The sequence below is a fragment of the Megascapheus bottae genome, chromosome X (genome assembly GCF_031878675.1).
Source record: "Megascapheus bottae isolate mThoBot1 chromosome X, mThoBot2.hap1, whole genome shotgun sequence".
In the NCBI taxonomy this organism is placed as follows: Eukaryota; Metazoa; Chordata; class Mammalia; order Rodentia; family Geomyidae; genus Megascapheus; species Megascapheus bottae.
This window is the reverse complement of record NC_143547.1, coordinates 35,716,266-35,741,808: the sequence shown is the minus strand read 5'-3', so window position 1 is coordinate 35,741,808 and position 25,543 is coordinate 35,716,266. Positions and strand designations below refer to the sequence as shown.

Genomic DNA, 25,543 nt, shown 5'->3' with positions numbered 1-25,543 from the left:
TCCCAATAAAGCCTTGAGCCCGTATGGGTCATTCGCCTCTTATTTCTTACAATATATATTTTTTGCCAGTCCTGGGGCTTGAACTCAGGGCCTGAGCACTGTCCTTGGGCTTTCTCAAGGCTAAAGCACTATCACTCGAGCCATAGTACCACTTCCAGTTTTTTCTATGTATGTGGTACTGAAGAATCGAACCCAGGTCTTTGTGCATGCTAGGTAAGCACTCTACCACTAGGCCATGCTCCCAGCCCTCATTCTTACAATATGTAATGCAAATTCCCCAAAGTCTTTCCTCTGTATATAACCTGATAATAGCAATAAGTGATTCTGTGTCTAAGGTCAATAGCCTGGCTTACCCAGCCTGGGTAGTTGTAGTTGATAACTCAAATGTCTTACACACATGGAGCTCTGTAGTTGACTATGGTGATTAGTCAGTGTAGATGTAGCACAAGTGATTATTTACTGAATATCTTCTAAGTGCTGACATGGCTTGATGCTAAAAAGAATACAACCAGTTTCTTGTTTAAATATTACCATTTACTGGTACACGGTATGTGCTCGGCACTCTTCGACATTTCCTAGCATGCTTTATTTAACTATCTTACCTTCACAACCACACTATTAGCTATTTCAGTTTATAGGTGAGGAAACAGAAGCACAGATGTTGGGACATGTCTAAGGTCACAGAGGCAGAAGGAAGCAAAGCAAGGATGTAAATCCAGGCAGTCTTAGAGGGAGTTGCCCCTACAATACCAGGAAGTATATAACAATCCTGTCTTATAGCTGAGGAAAACAAGATTAAGATCTACAGTGGGCACATATTTCTTCTTAACCTTCTGAACTCTGGGCCTGGGCACTGGCCCTGAGCTCTTCAGCTCAAGGCTAGCACTCTATCACTTTAAGACACAGCATCACTTTAGTTTTCTGGTGGTTAATTGGAGATAAGAATCACATGGACTTTTGTACCTGGGCTGGCTCTGAACCATAACCCTCAGTTTTCTCAGCCTCCTATGTAGCTAGGATTACAGGCATGAGCTAATAGCACCTTGCTATTCTGCACCTTCTATAGGGCAGACTCTATCAGGGGATTAATGTATATTATCTCTCTGAACAGAAATACAGATTGCTACTGGGCACCAGTGGCTCATGAGATCTCAGAAGTCTGAGATCTGAGGATCTTGAAACCAGCTCAGGCAGTAAAATCCCTGTGAGACACTTATCTCCAATCAACCACTCAAAAACCAGAAGCTGGAGCTGTGGCTCAAAGTGGTAGAGCACTAGCCTTGAGCAATGAAGTATTAAGGGACAGCACCCAAACCCTAAGTTCAAGTTCAAGTTTGATGGACAAAAGAATGAAAAAGACAAAAGAAAACATTACCCAAGAATATAAGGGCTCGTCCTCTGGAGGACTCATGTATGAGAAGTGGTTTACTTGCTTGTCAGTTTAACATAATAGGATTTACAATGGCTTAGTGGACAACTTCCTAGATCTACAAACAACTAAGTGGAATTACAGATATAGGAAAGAATGGAGAGCAAGAGGTTGGTTTTTCTCCTCTCCTCTTCCTCCTCCATTCACATCCTATAGTCTATACCCTTTAGTTATAATCCATCTAAATGGACTCTCTAAGCAGCTACTGCTTCCTTGAGCCTGCACCACCTCCTCCTCTAGAATTAGGAGTAATGAAGCTTGATCATATAGTCTATGAGATGTCTGGATCTCACAGACCAAATATGTCATACTTCCACCTACCTTCTGGCCCCTCAGTCCATAATTTGGGGGGCTGGAAGCACCTTAATCCACTATTGTTCTCTGTAAGCTATGGGAAAGAGTACACTCTAGAGTTTTGTTTTGTTTTTGTACCAGTCCGGGGCCTAAACTGAGGGTCTGGACACTGCTTGTGAGCTTTTTGGCTAAAGGCATTTATGCTAGTGCTTTACTATTTGTGCAACAGCTCAAATTCTGGCTTTTTGGCAGTTTATTGGATATAAGAGTCTCACGGACTTTCCTGCCCTGGCTGGCCTCAGATTTTAGCCTCCTGTGTAGCTAGGATTATAGGTATAAGCCACTGGCTGATTCTCTGCCCCCCCTCTCTACACACACACACACACACACACACACACACACACACACACACACTAAAGTAGCTGGACGATGGTGGCTCATGCTTGTAATCCAACTCAGGAGGCTGAGATCTGAAGATTTTTGTTCAAAGCCAGTCTAGCAGAGAAATCTGAGAGAATCTTATCTCCAGTTTTCCAGCAAAACACTAAAAGTACAAGTGTGGTTCAAGTGGTACAGTACTACCCTTGAATGAGAAAGCAAGGCCAAGTGAAAGTATCTATAATGTCTCTTCTCAAATGTTCAAAGTGAACATCACACCAGCAGGATGGCCCCCATAGGCTGTTTTCTCCACCCCTAAGTCTTTAGAGTAGCAAAAGGGTCTATATATACATCAAGGAAGAAATGAAACAATTCTGGAGATGGGATAATCAGCCTTTTTCAGCCCAGGCATGTATAGACTTCTTAGAAGAAGCTTGTAAAGGGGGAGGTGCAATGCTAACTAGTGACAGGGTACTGTGATATACCCAACACCTGTCCTCTGGGAGATGATGCCAGGAACCATCACCTTATTTCACCCAGAGCACCACCACAGGTCAATTTCCATACTTGACAGGAGAAACCAAATACCACATCCTAGGTTAGCACTGAACAGACCCAAATGTGAATCCTCAAATTTCAAACCAGAAATCCAAACCAAGTCTAGGTGCAAAAGGAAAACTCCTAGTCAAAGGAGTCATTCTTTCTGGGTTTCCCTTCCCATCCATTAGCCTCTTGTTATCCTATAGCTATTTCCTTTATCTATGCATCTATTCCAACTTCTATGTAGGGCGGATGGGGAGGGCATCCTTTGCTTTTCTATACCCATTCTACCACCACCCAAAGAAGTAAGCCCCACTTACAGCCCCTCCGCCGTTGTAGCCGGCTGTCACTGCTGTGTGGAATCCAGATCTTCTGTAATCTGGTTTGGGTGAGTTCTCCCATCTCTTGAGACATCTTAGGCTGTGCAGCTAATGACATCAATGTCTACAAGGTTCCGGGCCTCACTTCTTATCTTTCTAACTCTCCTTTCCTTTGTTCCTGTAACCACAGTAGCAGGTGGACAGGGCTGGAACAGAGGAGACACACTGAACTTCTGAGCCTCTCCCAGCCTGTCTCTAGCTCCCTCTTCTCTGCTCTCCAATGCTAGTCTAGCTCTGCTCCTGTATATACCACTGGGGACTTGGGTGCTGAGAGTGAGAGGTTGGGCAAAAGTCAGCAAAGGCCTCTGAACTCCAAGGGCTGTGTACATAGGAGATAAGTTGGAGCCCGGCAAGGAAGGCAGCCAGTAAGACAGCCCAGGTCTGGCCAGTCACTTCCCACCAATAAAGACAGGACTAGTAGAGTATGCAAATAAAAGACCAAAGATCATGTGCTTACATCTATGTGGGGTGGCACAACAAAGGTGATGGAGGAGAGTCTCTGATTTAAAATTATCTTTAAAAAAATCAACTCAAGTAGAATGTCAAGCTGTAACCCAGAAACAAAGATACCCAGAAATGCAAGGGCCCCAAGATTACAATCACAAACACAAAATCCATACTGAAAAAGGCAATGTTTTGAGCTAGCAATTAAAGTCTAAACTGGAAGTGGAGGGTTCACTGCCTCATTGCTCACCCGCACCCAAAATGTCATTGCAACCCTTGTCTTCTTCTGAATTCTGCTGCCTTCCCTGCCGCACGGCTTCTCCCTCCTAAAACGTGCTATCTGGGGCACTCTTGGAGAGACTGGCACTTTATACTCTCTCCAGCCAAGACTAAATAAGAGTAAACCTGACACCTTGGAAAGAGAAGTGAGTGTAGCCATTGTGGAGAGGGAGAGATGGTAAGCACTGCTGGTATGGCTGCCAGCTGCCATGACATGCCCTAGGGATAAAGGCATCATGATTTGATCCCAAACCTGGCTAAAGTTCTTCATGCCAAAGATGTGATGGTGGCTTAGGAAGAAGGAAGCTGCAACAGGAAGAGTGTAAGTAGGACAACTCCCTAGCCAAAGCCACCTCACCCAAATGTCTCCTGTTCACTTGTCCTGCTCTCTGTCCCCTTACCCACCCACCCCCTTTGGTTATTTTGAGGTTTTTATTGGTAGAACTCATGTAACTGCACAGCATTGCCTGGCAGATATCCGAGTGTGCTCTGATTTCATTATTTTGCAACTCTCCCAGCCTCTGATGAACTTTTGGTGATTGGCTACTTGGAAGTTCAACTTTCTTCCACTGAGCTGAGCTACACAAGAGCAATCTCTTGGAAACTGTAATCCCCAACCCTTGCCGTCAAATGCTCCCAGGTCCACGTTGACTTTCAAAGAATCACCCTAAAAACACATTCTCAGAGATTTAAGCCTACACAAGGGTTAGAGTCCCTCCAGTTGCTGCATGTAAACCATATCAGATTTTCCACATCAGAGCCCATCTATTGAAAGCCAATCTAGAGAAGCAGTAGATCACAGTGATTAAGAACAATGGACTGTGGAGCCACACTACCTCAGTGAAATACCATCACCGCCCATATGAGCCACTGATGGATAAGAGACACTAGAGAGAAAATGGAACATTTTACTACCCTGCTTTGCATCTGAAACATGAAAATGACTATTTTCTTTACTTAAAAGCGGAGCTCATCAGTCACCTTTGCCTTGCTACCCCACATAATTTACTAAATGTTACTGAAGATTCGATGTACTAATGCATGCAAAGCAACCTTGGAAATGCTAAACATATACTACCTAATTAGTTAAGGGAAATTTACAATATGACAAAGGATTAACATTTATAATATAAAGAGCTCCTGAGAATCAATTCCAAAGATGGATTCATTTTTTCACAGGTCATTTCATCTCATGGCCATTCCCAGGTTAAAAAAAAATACACACCTAGGGCTGGGAGTTGTGTCTAGTGGAAGAGCGCTTCCCTAACGTGCACAGAGACCTAGGTTCGATTCTTCAGTACCACATGCATAGAAAAAGCTGGAAGTGGTACTGTGGCTCAGGTGGTAGAGTTCTAAGTTTGAAAGAAAGCTCAAGGACAGTGCTCAGGCCCTGAGTTCAAACCCTGGGACTGGCAAAACAAAACAAAATACAGACCTATATTTTTTTGTTTTTTGTTATTTTTAGACCTATATTTTAAGGTCAACATGTCAGTGCCTAACTCAGGGGTATACTGGGAACTTAATTTCTCCCAGTTGAGGGCATTTTTTTGGTTAACTGATGAAGTTGGCTTAAGAATAGTCATTCATATTATGTTAAGTAAAGTAACTCAGAAACAGAAAGAAAATACTGTGTTAGGGGCCAGGAGTTTGGCCTAGTGATAGAGTGCTTGCCTAGCATGAACAAAGACCTGGGCAATTCCTCAGTACCATGTACATTAAAAAAAAGCTGAAAGTGGTGCTGTGGCTCAAGTGGTAAAGCACTAACTAGCTTTGAGGTAAAAGCTCAAAGACAGTGCTCAGGCCCTGAGTTCAAGCCCTGGACTGGCAAAAAAAGAAAATAAAAGAAAATACTGTGTTATCACATATATGTAATATGCTAAAAAGGCTGAGTTCAAGAAGTTGAGACTAGAATAGGGATGAGGAATACAGAGGGTGGTTAACAGGTATGTGATGCATTTGGATAGGAAGAATAAATTATTTTTGCTTGTGTCATACTGGAGATGAAGCATGCTTGGCAAGCACTCCACCACTGAGCTGCATCCAGACCAGGAAGAATAAGTTCAAGGATTCTATAGCACAGTTGCATAGCTATGTGATAGTTATCAACAATTCCCTGTATATTTCAAAATAGTAGAGAGACATTTGAGTATTTCCAACAGAATAAAAGATAAATGTTTAAGATAAGAGATTTATCAATTACTCTCATCTGGTTGTTGTACATAATATACATGGATTGAACTATTACATGGCACCCTACAAATATGTATGAATATATGTCAATTTAAAGTTGAAAACATTTTTGGATGTGGACTTCCAGATGAACACAGAACTTCTAGTCTCAGAGGTAGATTTTAGAATAGACACAACTTTCCTAATTCAATATTTATGAATTGGTAAAATTTCTGTTAATACTAATAATCTTAGTGATAACACTTTCATATATGTAATCTAACCAGTCAGATAAACATGTATTTTATGTTTGTAACTTTGTCTTCATGACCCTGCCAAAGAAGGAAGGATATAATTTTAGTAGCAGGAAATCTGAGCTAGTGGTTTTGTTTGTTTGCTTTTTAATGAGGTCTAAAAGGGTAAACCTAGGATTCAGGTTTGAGAGCTGAAAAGTGCTTCAAGCTACCTGTGAGACATTTCACTAAGGTTACAAATTGAAACAAGCTTCATGGCAGGGCACAATCAATCACCTCACAATCAAGCTACTTTGAAATCGCTGCCCAATGGATGTGCCAAGTCATGTCCTTCCTTAGACCCTCATATTTTATACTTCACTGGTCGATTTACTGGGTCCTCTAAACATACCATCATGTACTTTCTGTCTTTTGGACTTCTCTTCCCTTCTATTTTCAAGGAAATCTGACCCACTCTTTAAGATCTGTTTCCATGGTTACCGTCCCTGTGAAGTCTTCCTTGTAACCCTGGATCTCTGATTGCCCAGGTGCTTCCACTGCCTGAGCAAGTATCCACCCTGGGTCTGCTTCCCTACTGGACTATGGGCTCCTTGAAGAATGGGAACTGGATTCCTGGGATCTGAAATTTCGGTGTTTATCTTAATCCCTGGCACAGCTAAGACATTTGCCAAATAAATATTTGAGGTGCTCATATCCAGGTGCTTTTGATAAGATAAACAGGTAATCCCAGCTCAACCAGGAACGCAGAGATTGAAGAACTGACTAGGTGTGAAGTAGAAGATGGCACCTAGAAACCTTTCTCAACCATACAAAGGGGGTGAGGTGGACAGAATAAGCAAAAGAATGAAATTTCCTCTGAGATGGCCCAATGAACTTAGTATCAGCTTCCCACTCAAGACTAACAGCTGAGCCACAAATTCTAAGACGTATCTATCTCTAGGACAGAAAAGTATACAGTGTGACTTCTTGAGACCCATATATACCAGCTAGGGTCCTATTTAAAATATCAAGATGGGCTGGGTATGGTGGCTCAGGCATGTAATCCCAGCTACTCAGAAGGCTGAGATCTGAGGATCCCAGTTCAAAGCCAGTTCAGGCACTAAAGACCCTTATTTCCAATTAACCACCAGAAAAGCAGAAATGGCACTGTGATTCAAGGGGTAGGGGGGGTAGCCTTGAGCTGAAGAGCTCAGGGACAACTCCCAGATGAAGAGTTCAAGTCCCATGACCGACAAACAAACAAACAATAAATAAAGATATCAAGATGGGCAACAAAATCACAAACAGGGTCTTTTTGATGGTAATACGTAGGATTATGTATTACATAGGATGCAAATGCATTGTGAGGGAGCTAGAGGACTGAAAGGAGGCTGGCCACATGTGTATAGACTAGGTATATGTATATGAGTACATACGAAGACTTCTGTGGCATCCGTTTAGGATCTACTTTCTCCTCAGTCACTCCCCCAGCCCAGCATTCCCCCCTCCACCTACTATTTTCAGCCCCATACCTGGGCCCCAAGTTCACTGCATCATAGTGCTGGGAGTGGCTTTCTATAGAGCATAGTGACTCAGGGAGATGCATACTTGGAGGCTTGTGGGTGGTACTGCCATGGATACAGAAAAAAAAGCAGGAGTGCTACTCTCAGGCAGTAGAGAAGTCCAAAAATGTCGTGGAAGAGCTTTTGCTCTTATACTTCCACCCCTCATGATCTTTAGCCCTTTGGGAGAAGTAGGTTAGGGACTTCAATAACCATTTTACTGAGGAATCTACTGCTACTCAGGAAAGGGAAAACAGCATATTCAAAGTGCCAGTAAAAGCAACCTTACTTTTTAATATAAACAGAGGAGGTACAAGATATAATATCTATTACAATTTCACTCAAACTGTACATGTTGGAGAAACTTCCAAAGGTGCTACACAATTGCCGTTTAGCTCAGTGTTCTAAAAAGCCAGCCAAGTATGAAGATAAAAAATAAATAGGCACATTAGAGATACCATTCTCTTCCCAACTCTCCCAGATCATTTCATGGATACTTCAACCTATCACTTAGGCAAAGAATTGTACAGACAGAGAGCCCAAAGAATGGGTTTGGATTTGTGGAACTCCTGTCTACTTTTCCTTCTTTCTTACCTACCTGTTCTGTTTGAGGTTTTTTCTTCCATCACTAATTATCCGACAGCTCTCCTGCATTTACAGACCCCCAAGGCAGATCCAGTAGGTGTCATCAAAGAGGAAACTTGGAGATATTTGTTGGTTCCTGGGAAGGCTGAGGAAGCACCCTTGTTAAGGATGTGTGTACTCTGTTGAAATATCAGCTGCTATAGTTGCCAAAGAAGTTCCCGAGCCACCCGGAGCCTTTTCTCTTCAATCCAACCATGTGTTCACCTTGCCCCAAAGGTCAGAACTAATATTAACAAGCCACAGCAGAATGGAGAAATTAAAACCAGCTGTCAAGACAAGCAAGATCTGGATTTCCTTAGCGTGAATTTCAGATTGGTCTTCAGTGCAAACGGGCACAATCCCTTACTGGAAAGCTATCTGGTAATGTGAAGCAAGAGCAAGAAAAATGCTCATTTCCTTTGTCCTAGTTAACTCCACTCCTGGGATTCAATCCTGAGTAAGTAACTCCCAAACCATGATGAGGCTCAAGGCACAGAAATTTGTATTTTTAATTACAGAGCTATTTTCTCATAGCAACCTTTGAGCCTTCAGTGAGGAAAAGTAGCTCCTTGGGGTCTTTTTCTACAGATTTTTATAACTGAAATTTTGGGAAGAAACAATTTTGTTATCATTCTGTGTGAGAAACCTAGGGGTGCAAAGTTATACTTTTCCCTGAAAATTGGGCATGCTTATTATTTTTGGTTTTATGTTCTCAAAAATAGGTTGTGGTGAAGGACTGGTGGCAAACCCTTGTGATCCTAGGTGTTCAGGAGTCTGAGATCTGAGGATCACAGTTCAAAGCCAACCCAGGCTTTTGAGTTTTATTGCTAAATAACTAGCAAAAATCCAGAAGTGGATGTTCAGCACAAGTGGTAGGGCAATAGCCTCGAGCAAAAAGCTAAGAATAGTGCCCAGGCACTAAGGAAGCTCCAGTAACTGGGCAAACAACAACAAAACAACCCCCTCTTCAAAAAGCCCAAACTATGAACATGTTGCTATTGGTATTACCATTCATTCATTTACCTAATAGATGTTTATTTCCTACTGTTATATGCAGTGTGCAGTATTAGAAATAGAACAATAGAAACAGCTCTCACTGCTGGATGACTTATGGTAACAGAAACAGGAGTGAGTGGTAAGTGTACATTGTGTTAGGTGAAGCGATAAGATAGCTACAGGGTGTTTGGGAAGGAAGATCCAGAGGAAAAGATCTCAATGCAAGGCGTGTGCTCAGTGAAATCTTATTCAGGAAAATTAATCCTTGAGCTGATTAAGATATAGTTTTGAATCTTGACTCTATCATTTCTGTCAGAATAAGATGAATTCTCTCAATCCCTTTCTTTGCTTCAATGCCTCCTAATGGATTGTGTTGAGAATGAAATCATGTATATGGAAAAACCACGGCTGGATCTGGAGGCTCGGCTGCTCAGAAGCTTAAAATTTCTGGGCCTCGATTTTACTCATCTGGGAAATGGAGACAAGAGCAAAATTATATTTGGCCATATCGTTCTGGATGCTATGAGAGCAAGGAAGATATGGCTAGAGTGGATTTGGGACCATCTCCTCCTGCCCCAATAAAACTAGAGGCTATCCTCCCAAGTCTTAGCCCATTAGATGGGTTCTTACGGCTCCCTCTTCCAACAGCGAAGTTCCCTCCGCCCCAGCCCAGTGAGAGCACATAGCGTCTGCGACTGCAGTGGCGCAAGCGCCGCAGCCAAAGGCGCACTTAAGTGGGCGGTCTTTCGGGCGGATCAGGGGGAGGGACTTCGGTGTCCGGGGCTCTGATGAGTTCCGCCGCTTGAAAAGCGGCAAAACCCCATTTGTAAATTACCGGGAGCCCCAAGGAGAAACTTTAGAACAGAGGAAAAGCATAGTTAGATTCAGGAGCTGGGGACTGGATGAAGTGTGGAGAAAACGAGCCCGGACGGAAGACTTTGTTTGGCGGCTCTTTCTTCCCCAGTGTCTTACTCCGCCCTTTTAACTTCTGCTCGCTGCCAATTAGAACAGAGGAATTCGAAGCCCCACCCACTGTGCGTCTAGTCCTTCCGTGGCACGAGAGGACGCCTGCGCAAACGGCAGTGGAAGGCGGAGTCTGGCCGATTTAGCGCGGTCCGCCACTCGTTTGTGGCTGCACACACTTTATCAAACGTCCTGGATCAATTAGGATGTTGCGTTTGATTAGCTGGAATATCAATGGTATCCGAAGTCCCCAGCAAGGGGCTTTGTGCCAGGAACCAGGCAACGGTGCCATGACCACAAAGCGTATTTTGGACGAACTGGATGCTGATATCGTCTGTCTCCAGGAGACCAAAGTGACCAGTGAGCACTCTCATCTAATATCCTTACCATATTTGTTTTTCTTTTCTTGCTAACCTGGCCTCCCTGCTCCATCGCATTTTCTTTCCCATTTCCTTGTACTGAGACCTTAGACCTACCTGAAAATCTTGATCCATTTTAAAGTCCATTCACTCCAGCTACAGTCCCCAATTCTCCATCTCCTGTGTTCGACAAAATATTGGCACTCTCCCTTCTCACTAATTCTCCACCTGCTGTCTCTGTATATTGTCTTCTATGTTTTTTACTCTACTGGCATTTGAACTCAGGGTCTTGTGTTTCCTTGGCTTCCTTGCTTTAGGAGTCACTCTCCCAGCCTTGCTTTTTGCAAGTTATTTCGTAGATGGATTCTCATACACTTTTCTTCCCTGACTGGCTTCAAACCATAATCCTTCACCTTCTAAATAGCTGCAAATCTGAATCTGACTTTTTTTTGTTTTCCAATCTTGGGGCTTGAGCTCTGGGCCTGGACACTGTTCCTGAGCTTTTGTGCTCAAGGCTAGTGCTCTTCCACCTGAGCTACAGCTGCAATTCTGGCTTAAAAAATAATTTTTAGAGGAGGTAAGAGTCTCACTGAATTTACTGACCAGGCTGGCTTTGAACCACGATCCTCAGATCCAGCCTCCTGAGTGGCTAGGCTTAGAATCATGAGCCAGTGAAACCTGGCTCACTTGAGCTTCTATTTTTTTTTTGGTCAGTCATGGGGCTTGAACTCTGGGCCTGGGCACTATCCTCGAGCTCTTCAGCTGAAGGGTACCGTCCTACCCCTGGTCCTGGGCCTTGTCCCTTATCTCTTCAGGTCAAGGCTACCACCCTACCCTTTGAACCACACTGCCACTTCTGGTTTTCTAGTGGTTAATTGGAGATAAGAGTCTCAAGGTCTTTAGTGCCTGGGCTGGCTTTGAACCACAGTCCTCAGATCTCAGCTTCCTGAATAGGTAGGATTACAGCTCAGCTAAACCTTCTAATTTTTATATCAATTCTCTCTCTGACCTTTTCACACATCTAGCTTCCTTGAGCATGAATACTTCATTTCCACTGTCAACTCTGGCTCTGATGTAGACTAATAATTAACCTATAGCTGTAATCCCAGGCTCCTAATTTTACCTCTGATTTTATGTAACATTTTTTCCCCTGCAGGAGATGTACTGACAGAGCCATTGGCTATCGTCGAGGGCTATAACTCCTATTTCAGCTTCAGCCGCAGCCGTAGTGGCTATTCTGGTAAATAAGGTTTTCTGGGGACTTTAAATTAGTATGAGTGATGGAGGCAAGTTATGCAGAATAGGTTTCCGCATCATCATTCTCATAGTTGATGAGAAGGCTGTAGTCCAAAGTGCTAGAGCCTCACCGCACTAGGTTATAGCATTAGCCTATTTTTGTCAGTTGTGCAGCTTGAACTCAGTGCCTGGGCACTGTCCCTGAGCTCTTCAGCTCAAAACTAGTGCTCTGCCACTTGAGCCACAGCACCACTTCCAGCTTTTTCTGATATATGGTACCAAGAAATTGAACCCAGGGCTTAATGCATGTTGGCAAGTACTCTACCACTAGGCCACACCCTGGTTGTAAAGCATAACTTTAAAAAGATTTTATTAACACTGATTTTTTTATATCGTATTTCAAATGTCATGTTTAAGAAACAAATATTCAAGAAGGGAATATCTATAGTGTAAAGCATAATTTTTAATCTATAAAAATATCCTGTTGGTCCTAAGAAGAACAGTCTTATTGTAGTTAGTTGTGTGAACTCTGGAGCCAGTTTGCCTGAGTTTAAATTATGGCTCACTTCTCAGCAGAGTATCCTCCCCAAATTACTTTATCTATGTGTCTCAGCTTTCTTAGCTTGAAAGTAAGGATAATACCTACTCTCTTGAAGAGTATTGCATGGAGTAAGCAGATCAATCTATGCCATAATAAAATAACTAATACTGTATGAGTACTTACCTGGTATTCATGTAAAATACTTAGAGCATAGCTGTTAGTGTTCTATGCCTTTTCTAGACAAAGGAATTGAGACTTACAGGTGAGGCAAAAAAAAAAATAGTAGTTTCTTTTTGCAATACTGTGGATTGAAATCATGGCCTCATCCTTGCTAGACAAATGCTTTATCACATGGGCCACACTTAGCTCTGGTTACTTTTTTGCCAGTCCTGGGGATTGAACTCAGGTCCTAAGCACTGCCCTTAGACTTTTTCCTGAAGGCTAGTGCTCTACCACTTGAGCCACAGTACCACTTCCGACTTTTCTCCATATGTGGTACCAAGGAATCGAATCTGGGACTTTGAGTATGCTAGGCAAGCACTCTAACACTAGGCCAAACTCCTGGCCTAGCTCTGGTTATTTTTGAAGTAGGGCCTTGTTTTCTGGCTAGACTGGCCTCAAGTGTGAACCTCCTATATACACTTCCCAAGGTTGCTGGACGACAGCTGCATGCCTCCATGCCGAGCTTTTTTTTCTGTAGAAATGGGGGAGGGGTTATAAACTTCAGGTGGCCTTTTTGGCCCAGATTGGCCTGAAGTTATAATCCTACTGAACTCAGTGATCTGCCTAGCTGGGATAATAGGTTTGTGCCACTGAACTCAGCTACTGGTTTAAATGGAATTTTGCAAACTTTTTGCCCAGGCTGGCCTCAATCTGATATTCCCGATTTCTGCCTCCTAAGAAGCTAGGATTATAGGCATGAGCCATCACTGCCCAGCCACAAGTCAGATTTTTTTTTTGCCAGTCCTGGGCTTGAGCTCAGGGCTTGAGCACTGTCCTTGGACTTTCTCAAGGCTAGCACTTTACCACTTGAGCCTCAGCACCACTTCTGGCTTTTTGCTATGTATGTGGGGTACCGAGGAATCGAACCCGGGTCTTCGTGCATGCTAGGCAAGCACTCTACCACTAGGCCAAACTCCCGGCCCCATAAGTCAGATTTTTATGAAGATGACTTAGGTGACTTTTGGGGGGACAATTAGAGTATGATAGGCAGTATAAGAGGCTGATGGCTGCCAATTCTATTCAGAGTACTTTCTCTGTCTCTAGGTGTTGCTACCTTCTGTAAGGACAGTGCTGTCCCAGTGGCTGCGGAAGAAGGCCTCAGTGGTCTGTTTGCCACCCAGAATGGGAGTGTAGGTTGCTATGGAAACATGGATGACTTCACCCAAGAAGAGCTCCGGGCTTTGGATAGTGAGGGTCGGGCCCTCCTTACACAGCACAAAATCTGGTAAAATCCCCTATCCCCTGGTCACTAAGCATTGCTGGTTCTTCTATGTGAACATTCAAAGTCCTCCATCTATACATGCATTTAGCTATAGAAAAGTTTCTCAAGGTGCCTTTCCTGAACGTCATTCTTGGCTAGGCTGGTCACTATGTTCCCTTCTGTGCCTGAGTTTCTATCTCTATGATAGGGCACTAAACTGGTGGTTTCATTGTTTTGTTTTTGTTTTATTAACACCGGCTCCTCAAAAGCAACTTAGTATGGAATTTATTTTCCCAAGTTTCACTGTCTGTATGTCTCTGTCTGTCTATCTACCTGTCTGCCTGTCTGCCTGCCTGCCTGCCTGCCTGCCTGCCTACCTGCCCACCCCCTCCCTCTCCTCTTCTCTCCTCTCTGTCTCTCTGTCTCTCTGCCTCTCTCTCTGTCTCTCTGTCTCTCTCTCTCTCTCTCTCTCTCTCTCTCTCTCTCTCTCTCTCCCTTTCTCAGTGTCTCATCTTTATGAATGACAACAGCAACATCTGGTTTACCTAGGTCTCTTTCACTCCCCTCCCTGCCTCACCTTAGTAGGTCTTTAAGTCCTGTGTTAGCCTGCTCAGTTATGACACCTCCCAAATCCCTTCTCTTGGTATCCTGTTGACAACCATTAACTAGGGGCCATGTTATATGGGTACCACATGGAGAGATGGCTTGATCCTTTGAGGTTTCTTTTCTCCCCAGCACATCGGATGGGAAGGAGAAGACTTTGACACTAATCAATGTGTACTGCCCCCATGCCGATCCTGGGAAGCCTGAGCGTCTGACCTTTAAGCTGCTCTTCTATCGATTGCTACAGATCCGAGCAGAAGCCCTTCTGGCAGCTGGCAGGTATTGCAAGTATGGGGAGCTAGGCTTCTTGAGCTAGTCCTGGATGCCTCATCTTGTGTCATGCTCCATTGCAAGGGATCTGGACTCTTTATCTCTTAGTTCCTTCACTGCCTAGTTGTAGAAACTGTTAATGACTACCCGAAGAGGCCTTGCTCTCTAAGAGTGTGAGGACAGGAGAAGATGACACAAACATGGGTTTTGTCATTGTATCTTCTTCCACTCTGGCTTCTCCTCTAACTCATTGCAAGTCGCAGGGTTATCTGTGCATCTGTATTCTCTTCACAGAGAAGAGGATTGTGTGTGTGTGTGTGTGTGTGTGTGTGTGTGTGTGTGTGTGTGCATGTGCGTGTGCATGCATGTGTGTGTGCTGTGTACTTGCATGCGCACTGCTCTTGGGTCTTGACAGAGCTTGGGTGTTGCTCCTGAGCTTTTTTACTCAAAGTTAGCACTCTACAACTTGAGCCACAGCTCCACTTTCAAAATTTAAGTGGTTAATTGGAAATAAAAGTCTCAGATGTTCCTGCCCTGGATGGTTTCAAACTGCTGTTCTCAGGTCTTGGCTTCCTAAGCTAATATTAAAGGCATGGGCTGCTGGCACCTGGCATCATACAGAAGAGTTTTAAGGACGAAATGAGATGAGGATAAAAGTGCCTAGAACCAAATGAGTCTTATTGCAGGGGAGGACAGGAACTTGAGGTTAAGTGAAAGTAATCAAGAAATCTTTCCTAAAAGAAGTATCTGAGTTCAGCTTTGAAGGAAAAGATATAGAGCAATATATAGAGATAAAAGGAGAAGTTGTGTTAGACAAGGAACAATGGCATCTTTGGAGGTTCGAAGTTAGTTGGTTACTATTGAAAGACTTTCAGGTTGTGGTAAAAGGGGAGAGTGGGAGTGGAAGGCTACTCTGAGTAAGCTGGAGGCTTAAGCCTCCCTGTGAGATAAGGTGTATCAGATTCCTTCAGTCTGGAAAGTATTATAGGCTGATACTACTGACTGCGTCTTTTCTTGGACATCCAGTTAACAACCCCACATTTTTTTTTCAGCCACGTGATCATTCTGGGGGACTTGAATACAGCTCATCGCCCCATTGACCACTGTGATGGAGCCAATCTGGTAAGAATCCCTTTAGGTCTCGAACCCCACTTCTGACTTTGAGTGTTTTCATCTATATAGCCAATGACTTCCAAGGTCAGCCATCTTTCTTTATGGAAAGGCGGAGCTTAGTTTGAAATGTTATTGTTTCTTTCTTTTATGTTATGATAACATAATATTGGAGCTGTGGCTCAAAAGTATGGTGTTAGCCTAGCAAGCTTGAGGCCCTGAGTTCAAATCATTACTGTAACATTGAAAAGGAAAAAAAGTGCAAAGATATAATTGTGTCTGAGTGCCTGTGGCTCATATCTGTAATCCTAGCTTCTCAGGAGGCTGAGATATGAGGATCGCAGTTCAAAACCAGCCAGGGCAGGAAAGTCTGTGAGACATTTTTTGCTTGTCCTGGGTCTTTAACTCTGGGCCTAAGCACTGTCCTTGGGCTTTCTCAAGGCTAGAGCTCTACCACTTGAGCCACAGCACCACTTCAGGCATTTTCTGTGTATGTGGTACCAAGGAATTGAACCCAGGTCTTCGTGCATGCTAAGCAAGCACTCTACCACTAGGCCAAATTTCTGGCCCCACTGTGAGACTCTTATCTACAATTAACCAGCAAAAAGCCAAAGTGGAGTTATGGCTATGAAGGGTAGGACATTAGCGTTAAGTAAAGAAGCTCAAGGACAGTGTCCATGCCCTGAATTCAAGTCTTAGTACTGGAACACACACACACACACACACACACACACACACACACACACACACACACAGAAACAAATGATTGCACATGTTGATTTATGGAGTATCATGTGATCTTTTGATACTTATCTAGGATGTGCAGTGATTAAATTTTGATAATTAGCCTCTATCACCTCATTGTTTTTCTGTGAGAAGTATTGAAAATCCTATTCTGAAACATACAATAAGTTATTGCTAACTCTGGTTACTCTACTATATGATAGAACACATAACGTTTAACCTTCCATCAAACTGGATTTTATATTCATCAACCAGTCTGTCTCTATGCCTTTACCTCTGTTCTTCCAAGCTTCTGGTAATCACTGTTTTAGTCTATCTCTGTAAGGTCAACTTTTGTATAAAAGTGAAATACAACATTTGCCTTTCTTTTTTTTTTTGCCAGTCCTGGGCTTGAGCTAAGGGCCTGAGCACTGTCCTTGGACTTTCTCAAGGCTAGAGCTCTACCACTTGAGCCTCAGCACCACTTCTGGCTTTTTTCTGCATATGTGGTACCAAGGAATCGAACCCGGGTCTTCGTGCATGCTAGGCAAGCACTTTAACCACTAGGCCAAACTCCCGGCCCTAACATCTGCCTTTCTTATTTTTCTCATTTAATGTGATAAATTCTAATTCTGTCTTGTTGCAGATGATTAAGATTTCATTCTTCCTATGGCTAAGCAGTACTGCAATTGTATAGGTGCCATATTTTCTTGATTCATCCATCAGGGAATATGTAATTGTTGCGAATAATGCTGCATTGGCCAGTCACCATTGGCATACACATATAATCCTAGCTACTGAGACCTAGACAATCACACATTGAAGCCAGTCCAGGCAGAAAAGTCTATGAGGCTCCATCTCTAATTAATCAGCAAAATACTGAACCGGAGGCAAAACTCAAGTGGTAGAGCTCTAGCTATGAGCAAGGAACTTAAATGCAAGGCCTTGAGTTCAAGCCTTGATGCCTGTACAAAATAATAGTAATAATAATGAAGCTGCAATGAACATGGGAATACAGATTTTTTGACACAATTTTCTTTGGATACATACCTCGAAGTAAAATTAGTCCTGTGATAGTTGTCTTAAATTTTTTGGAGAACCCATACTTTTTCCCAAAATGATTATACTAGTTTACATTCTCTCCAACAATGTATAAAAGTTCCTTTTTTTCTCTCTATCCTCACTAGCATTTAACTCTTATCTTTGATAATAGTCATTCTAGCTAGAGTAAGGTATGTCATTGTATATTTTCCTGATAATTTATGAGGTTGGATTTTTAAAACATATAAATTGGCCATTCATATATCTTATTTTTATTTGCATTCTTTTTCCCCCACCCCCATTTTGGTGCTGTTACTGGGGCTTGAACTCAGGGCTTGGGCACTATCATTTTTCTTTTTTGCTTGAGGCTGATGATCTACCACTTGAGCCACAGCTCCATTTTCAGCTCCTGCCGTTGCTAGCTTTGTGCTGTGATCTTCATGGCTCAGTGTGCTGAGTAACTAGGATTATAGGTATGAGCCACCAGCACCCAGCTCATTTTCCCCTTTTTTTAAATTAGATTTTTTGTTTGAATTACTTACTATTCTGTGTATTAATTCCTAATCGCTTTGTAGATAACTAGTTCATAGCTGTTTTCTCCTATTTAGTCGGTTGTTGACTTTTTTTTCTAGTCCTGGGGCTTGAACTCAGGGCCTGAGCACTGTCCTTGGGCTTTGTCAAGGCTAGAACTCTACCACTTGAGCCGCAGCACGATTTCCGGCTTTTTCCTTTTTTTGCCAGTCCTCAGGCTTGAACTCAATACCTGAGCACTGTTCTTGGTCTTTATCAAGGCTAGAGCTCTACCATTTGAGCCATATCACCCCTGGCTTTTTCTAAGTATATGGTACCGAGGAATCAAACCTAGGTCTTTGTGCATGCTAGGCAAGCACTCTACCACTAGGCTATGCTCCTGGCCCTTGTTTTGTTTTGTTTTGTTTTTTTCCAGTCTTGGGGCTTGAACTCAAGGCCTGGGCAATGTCCTTGTACAAGTTTTGCTCAAGGCTAGCGCTCTGCCACTTGAGCCACAGCACTACTTCTGGCTTTTTCTGTGCATGTGGTACAAGGAATTGAGCCTAGTGCTTCGTGCACACTAGGCAAGCACTCTACATCTAGGCTACACTCCTGACCCATTTCTGGATTTTTCTGTTTGTGGTACTGAGGAATTGAACCTGGGTCTTTGTACATGCTAGGCAAGCACTCTACCACTAGGCCAAACTCCTGGCCCGGTTGTTGACTCAATTATTTTATTTGCTTTGTGTAAGCTACTTCATTTGCTACATTCCCATTGCAATACTGAGCTAAACATACTAAGAACTGATGCTTCGTTCAGTAGATAGTACTGACTTGTTCTTGGCCTGGCCCTGAGGTGTTTGCTAGGGATTTAGTTATAAGTCAGTTACATACAGTCTAGTTTGTTGGTGGGCAATAGACACATGGACAGCCCATTTTCAAGTGGTGTTTTTAGACCTGAGGCAGAGATGGCAACCCGGGAGGAGTACAGAAATGAGATTGCTAGGCAGATAGGGTCCTCAGGGCAGCAGATGAAAATGGTATATTCTCTCTCTCTCTCTCTCTCTCTCTCTCTCTCTCTCTCTCTCTCTCTCTCTCTCTCTCTCTCTCTCTCTCTCTCTCTCTCTCTCTCTCTCTCTCTCTCTCTCTTTGCCAGTCCTGGGGCTTGAACTCAGGGCCTGGACACTGTCCTTGGGCTTTCTCAAGGCCAATGCTCTACCACTTGAACCACAGCGCTTCTTCCAGCCTTTTCTGTTTATGTGGTTCTGAAGAATCAAACCCAGGGCTTCATGCATGGTAGGCAAGCACTCTACCACTAGGCCACACTCCTGACCCCCAAATGGCTGAATCTTAAAGGATGAGGCTGAGTTTAAACAGTAGAGGCAGCAGAACATTCCAGCATGGGCAAAGGTTTTAAGTTGAGAAATTGCTTGGTATATGTGGGGAACTTAAAATTACTATGTTTTATTTAAAGCTGGTCCTAGGACTTGAACTCAGGGCTTGGTTGCTGGCTTTTAGCCTTTTTTGCTCACGGCTAAAGCTCTATCACTTGAACCACATCTCTACTTCCTGTTTTTTGTTGGTTAATTGGAGATAAGAGTCTCATAGACTTTCCTTCTCAGACTGGCTTAGAACTGCAGTCTTCAATCTCAGCTTCTTGAGTAGGTAGGACTACAGGAAGGAGCCATTTGGTTCTAACAAAGTCTTATCTTTTTTGAGAGAAGATACGAGTGGCAGGAGGTGGCGCTGGAGAGTCCTTTGGCGAACCAGATTTTAGGATCTCAAATACCACACCCTTGGTTATTATCCTAATATATTATTTCCTACTCATGAACCTTTAGTACTGCCCTTTGTCTCTGTGACACAGAGAAAACAATAGCCAGCCTTTAAGACACTTTCTAGTCCATTTTCATTTTCTGTATTCCTTTACATACTGTCTACTGCCTGTAGCAAAAGCTCTTGTCATTCCAGCTTTTCTCATTGCGTCCCTAAATTGATGGCCATCCACTCCCATGCGTCTTTTTTTCCCTTATAGGAACCTCTCATTTGTAATTGCCTCCATCCAAGTGGTTCCTAAGTTCCTGTTAGAAAAGAACTATCCAAACCTTAGCACTATTTCAGAATAATGGAATCAGAATCTCTTGGGTGTGGGCCTAGGGTAGTGATAGTTTTAAAAGTTCTAGGATGCCTTTATTTTATACACAGGATTGTGAGCCACTACTCTAAAATATGTAAGCCACTTCTTATCTTGGCCAAGCTTTGGGAGTATTTTGTGTTGGAGAAACAGACTGTCCATTTTTTTCTCTGTTTTCAAACCACAACAGTCACCACCAGAAAACTTCTGTAACCTCAAAATGTGCCACTAGTTTTTTTAGCTGGCTATCCCCTATTCCAGTTCAGTTCTACACTCTACCTAGAGATAATGTAAGACTCAACATAATGATGGCTAGTCCCCCAAACTATCCCCTTCTGACCCAGTCATCAATCTGACTCTTAAATATGACACCAAACTGTTGCAAATTGAGATCCTTACCAAGCTGTCTTCTGATTCCATTAATTTGCTAGAACAAAGCAAAGGAAAGCAAACACTCTGCTAGAGCTCAGGCAAGCACTGTACTTACATGTACCAGTTAGCTGCAAAGAATATTTAAAAGGATACAGCAAATAAGCAGTCAGATGAAGAGGCACATGGAGCAGGGGAATGGTTCCCAGTGCGAAGCTGCCGTTCCTGTGGAGTGGGGATTCGCTACCTTCCCGGTCTTTGTATGAATCCTTGTTCACCTTCCTTCCAGGCTCCACATGTTCAGCTGTCCAGAAGCTCTTTGAACCCTGTCCTTTTGAGATTTATAGAAACTTGGTTGCATAGGCACCGTTGCTGAAATATTGTGTGGGGAAACCCAGCAAAGCCTGTCAGTTCAGATTTTTCTGCATTCCTTCCTCACTGGTTCAGGCAGGACTTCTCTGGAATGAGGGTCTTATGACCTAGTATTAGACAAGGATAGGTCAAAAGATTTCTTAATAGGTAGCTAAAGGTAAAGGAAGATGTGTTTCTGTGACCTGCCTTAGGGATGGAAAAATATCTGGTTTTTCATTTCTTGCCTTGAGGGAGTCATGAGGCAGGATCTGTGGATGAAAAACAACCAAGAAATGCATGCCATCCTATGAAAGGGATGATCATTGCTGATACAGTCAAACTCAGCCCCTACACTTTGCTTAGAACACAGGTCATGGGAAGATTGTCTTTGATTAGTTTGCAGGAAAGTCACGTAAACACTTCTGGCTGTCAACTTAGAAAATGAACAGAATTGAGATAATGAGAGAAATGTTTGAGGTATTGTGGGGAATGGGGTAAATCCTACAAAGTATAAGGCTTTCATCTTCCCCATGGCAGTCTTTATTAGTAATTCATTCTGGGGTGTGTGTGTGTGTGTGTGTGTGTGTGTGTGTGTGTGTGTGTGTAGTTGTGATCTTGGCCTGGGCTCTGTCCTAGGCCTTCTTTTTATTCAAATCTAGTGTCTACCATTTGAGCCACAGCTCTACTTCCAGCTTTTTTGGTAGTTTATTGGAAAGAAGAGTCTTACAGACTTACCTACCTTGCTGGGTTTGAACCATGGTCCTCAGATCTTAGCCCACTGAATAGTTAGGATTACAGGTAAGAGCCCACTTACAACAAGCTCAGTTGTTTTTTTTATTAAGCTTTCTGTAATCCCATTACATACTATTACCATTTTTCTACTTAGGTCAGAGGTATCCAATGCACCTCCTTCGTTCTTCCTTCCAAAAAGAGAACTAACAGTAGTAATATTCTTTTCAAAATAGCAGAGCATGTGATTCCCATCATATCAGCTGTCTTAGTCTTCCTTTCTATCTCTAAATGGTACCATCATTCTTTTGGTTGTTCCAACTTGAGGCCTGGGAATTTTGCCCCTATTGTCCTTCATTGGCCCCATTTCTACATTTAGTTGGTCAGCTATCAATTTTCTGTCTCCTTTGATGCCACCCTATTCCAAGTGGCTATCATCTCTTATATGCATGGACTATAACAGTAATATCTTACTGATTTTTTTCTTTTTTTTTCTTGAGTAGTTGAGTAATTGCATCCTCCCTCCACAGGTCCATCACAGTGGCTGTTACCACAGTTGGGAATTCATTTTCCATAAGTTACTCCTGTTCAGCTTTCACATTTTATTTCCAGATCATTCCTCTAAAGGAAACACCCTTTGTCCCCAAGAATAGATCTGATTTGCCCCTAGCATCATACCTGGCACAAACCAGTCTTGTATGAAAGTGTTGGTGTATTGACTGAATGGGTAGGTAGACTGAATACTTGGATGAATGGAGATGAATCATATTTAGAGCCATAGAATATATTCAGATGGATCCCTACAGCATTATCTAAGCTCAGGAAGGAAAGATGATCACATGTTCACACATGTAAGTCAAATGGCACCAGAGAATTTAAAGAAAAGGTCAAGTTTCTTCATAATTCTTAATCCCTGCCTTACTCCTTCCTCATGACAGCTACTTTCCCTGTTTCCCATTCTTTTGAAAAATTCTAGAAGTTGATTTGATTAAGCAAAATACAGAATTTGTGATTTTTTTGCCATCCTGGGGCTTGAACTCAGGGCCTGAGCACTCTCCTTGGGCTTTCCTCAAGGCTAGAATCCTACCACTGGAACAATAACACCACTTATGGCTTTTCTATATATGTGGTACAAAGGAATCGAACCTGGGTCTTCATGCATGCTAGGCAAGCACTCTACCATAAAGCCAACCTCCCAGCTCCCAGAATTTGAGATTTAGCATTTATGGACCAGTGCCAGGTAAGTGCATTGTGGTGTAGAATGAGGTGGGGAATAAACAAGACTTTTTTTTGTTTTTGGTTGGTCATGGGGCTTAAACTCTGGGCCTGGGCACTGTCCCTGAGCTCTTCAGCTCAAGGTTAGCTAGCACTCTACCACTTTGAGCCACAGTATCACTTCTGGTTTTCTGGTGATTAATTGAAGATAAAAGTCTCATGGTCTTTTCTGCTTGGGCTGGATCCTCAGATCTCAGCCTCCCCAGTAGCTAGGATTACAGATGTGAGCTACAGTGCCCAGCTCAAGCGAATTTTTTTTTCTTTCTGTAACTCTTTTCTTTTTACACATTTTGCTCAAGGCTTGTACTCTACCACTTAAGCCACAGCATCACTTCCAGCTTTTTCCTGGGTACCCAGGAATCGAGCCCAGGGCTTTGTGCATGCTAGACGAGCACTCTGCCACTAGGCTACGCTCCCGGCCTGCAATAACCTTTTTATAAGGTTAGAATTTGAATGACTCTGGAACATCTAGATTTTTTTTTTTATTTGTAAAATGAAAGTCTCTTAAGTTTCTTCTTGTTTCAGCCATCTAGTTCTGTCCTTATCTTTATCCTCTCCCCACTTCCCCAGGAGTGCTTTGAAGAAGATCCAGGGCGCAAATGGATGGATGGCTTGCTGAGTAACCCAAAGTGCCAGGCTGGGTCCCAAGTAAGCCCACCCTTCATTGATAGCTTCCGCTATTTCCAACCAAAGGAGGAAAGAGCCTTCACTTGCTGGTCAGTGGTCAGTGGTGCCCGCCATCTCAACTATGGCACCCGGATTGACTATGTGCTGGGAGACAGGGCTGTGGTCATGGATACCTTCCAGACCTCCTTCCTGCTTCCTAAGGTGATGGGCTCTGACCACTGCCCTGTTGGTGCTGTCTTGAATGTGTCTTCTGTGCCTGCAAAACAGTGTCCACCTCTATGCACTCGCTTCCTCCCCGAGTTTGCAGGCACCCAGCTCAAGATTCTCCGCTTCCTAGTTCCTCTTGACCAAGAACCTGTGCTAGAGCAATCAGTAACGCAGCTTAGCAATCAAACCCAGGTGCAGAAACGACCAAAAAAAGCTCTTGTGCGCTCAACCAGGCCCCGGCCAGATCAGGCTGGCTCCAGAAGAAACCAGAAAGACCTAATGAGCTACTTCCAGCCTTCCTCCAGCCATCCGCAAACTTCTCCTGATTTGAAGCCACCTCATCTACCTGTCATGGCTTCCCAGGTAACCTCAGAGACTCCTGAAGAAGAGGTGATAGCTAAAGTGGTAGAAGAACAGGCCAAGGCTCAAGATGAGAAGGAGGTGCGGACTTTGTTCTGGAAGTCTGTGCTCGGGGGACCTTCTCCTGTGCCCCTCTGTGGAGGCCACAAGGAGCCTTGTGTGATGCGTACTGTGAAGAAGTCAGGACCCAACCTGGGCCGCCAGTTCTACATGTGTGCCAGGCCCCAGGGTCCACCCAGTGACCCCTCATCCCGCTGCAACTTCTTCCTCTGGAGAAAACCCAGCTGATACAACCAAGGGTAAGGGATATCTGGTATGCTCAGCATTGCACTGAGTCTGATTCCGGCTCCCTTTCCTTCTTTCTAAGATACCGTGATTGTCTTCTCCTTAATGTGACCTTTGTTCCTTCTCTTCCTCCTTCTCTACTTTCTCTCCTTCCTTTTCCTGTATTTTCTTCTTCTCCCCAAACATCTCACCTCTACTTGTTTCCTTCCTATTCCAAGGCCTTTGTTCCTCTCTTCTTACCAACTCTTTCTCGTTGGTGAGCTTCTTAGGCCTCACTGCTACAACCTAGTCTTCCACCCCACTTCCCACTTTCCTAAGAGGAATACATGGAAAGTATGCAGGAAGTTGTAATTAAAAAAAAATCCTTCTCATTCTTTGCTGGGAAATGTATTTGTTCATGAATAAAATCTGTTTTTGTTTCAGTGTACCACATTGAGTGGATATTTTGAATGGTCTTTATAAAGTTGGGTAAAAGAAGTTGTCTCAAAATGGGATTTGTCAGCTACTTGTAGATATTTTATAACTAACTCCCAGGGAGAGAGGAGGAAAGAGGAGCAGTGCTCATTACCATAAAGGGTTCTAGTGAGTTGTAGGAGTTGTCTGCAGTGCTGAGGTGGGATCAGCTAAGGAAGTGGGTATGTTATAGGTGAGCTGTGTAGCTCTAAGCTTCCCAGCTGTTCCTTAGCTTCCACAGAGGAGTTACAGAGTAGACAGAAAGGGTGCCTCAGCATCAGTCACAAGGCAAAACCCTGGAATACCACAATACTCAGAGAAGATCACTGCCTTAGCCAGGACTATCATTAGTTTCTTACTGGGAGCACAGCCTTTACTTAATTACATGCTATAGCCAGTCTTTTTTTGCCAGTCCTGGGGCTTGAACTCAGAGCCTGGGCATTGTCCATGATCTTTCCTCAAGGCTAGTATTGTACCACTGGAGCCTCAGCACCATTTCTGGCTTTTCTATATATGTGGTACCGAGGAATCAAACCCGGGTCTTCATGCATGCTAGGCAAGCACTCTACTACTAGGCCAAACTCCTGGCCCCAAGCATTTTTTTACCCTGGAAAATGGGGCTGGCAAGTCTTACAAGATGCTATGG

General features: G+C 43.4%; 2 protein-coding genes across 2 annotated transcripts in view; one reads left to right on the top strand and one right to left on the bottom strand.

Moving 5' to 3' along the window:
* The window catches only part of Pfkfb1 (6-phosphofructo-2-kinase/fructose-2,6-biphosphatase 1), a 52,327-nt gene extending 49,044 nt beyond the window's left edge, over nucleotides 1-3,283 (bottom strand). Inside the window, exon 1 of the mRNA XM_090326593.1 lies at nucleotides 2,962-3,283. Within this exon, the coding sequence (XP_090182719.1) occupies nucleotides 2,962-3,079 (118 nt within the window). The 5' untranslated portion in view covers nucleotides 3,080-3,283. The remainder of the gene's footprint in view (nucleotides 1-2,961) is intronic.
* A 7,150-nt stretch (nucleotides 3,284-10,433) lies between these two features.
* On the top strand, nucleotides 10,434-24,873 carry Apex2 (apurinic/apyrimidinic endodeoxyribonuclease 2). The gene is made up of 6 exons (XM_090327062.1): nucleotides 10,434-10,651; nucleotides 11,807-11,890; nucleotides 13,694-13,874; nucleotides 14,586-14,732; nucleotides 15,776-15,845; nucleotides 23,536-24,873. Exons 1-6 carry the CDS (start codon nucleotides 10,498-10,500, stop codon nucleotides 24,445-24,447), a joined length of 1,548 nt encoding a protein of 515 aa, XP_090183188.1. The 5' UTR covers nucleotides 10,434-10,497; the 3' UTR covers nucleotides 24,448-24,873.
* The last annotated feature ends 670 nt before the right edge of the window (nucleotides 24,874-25,543 follow it).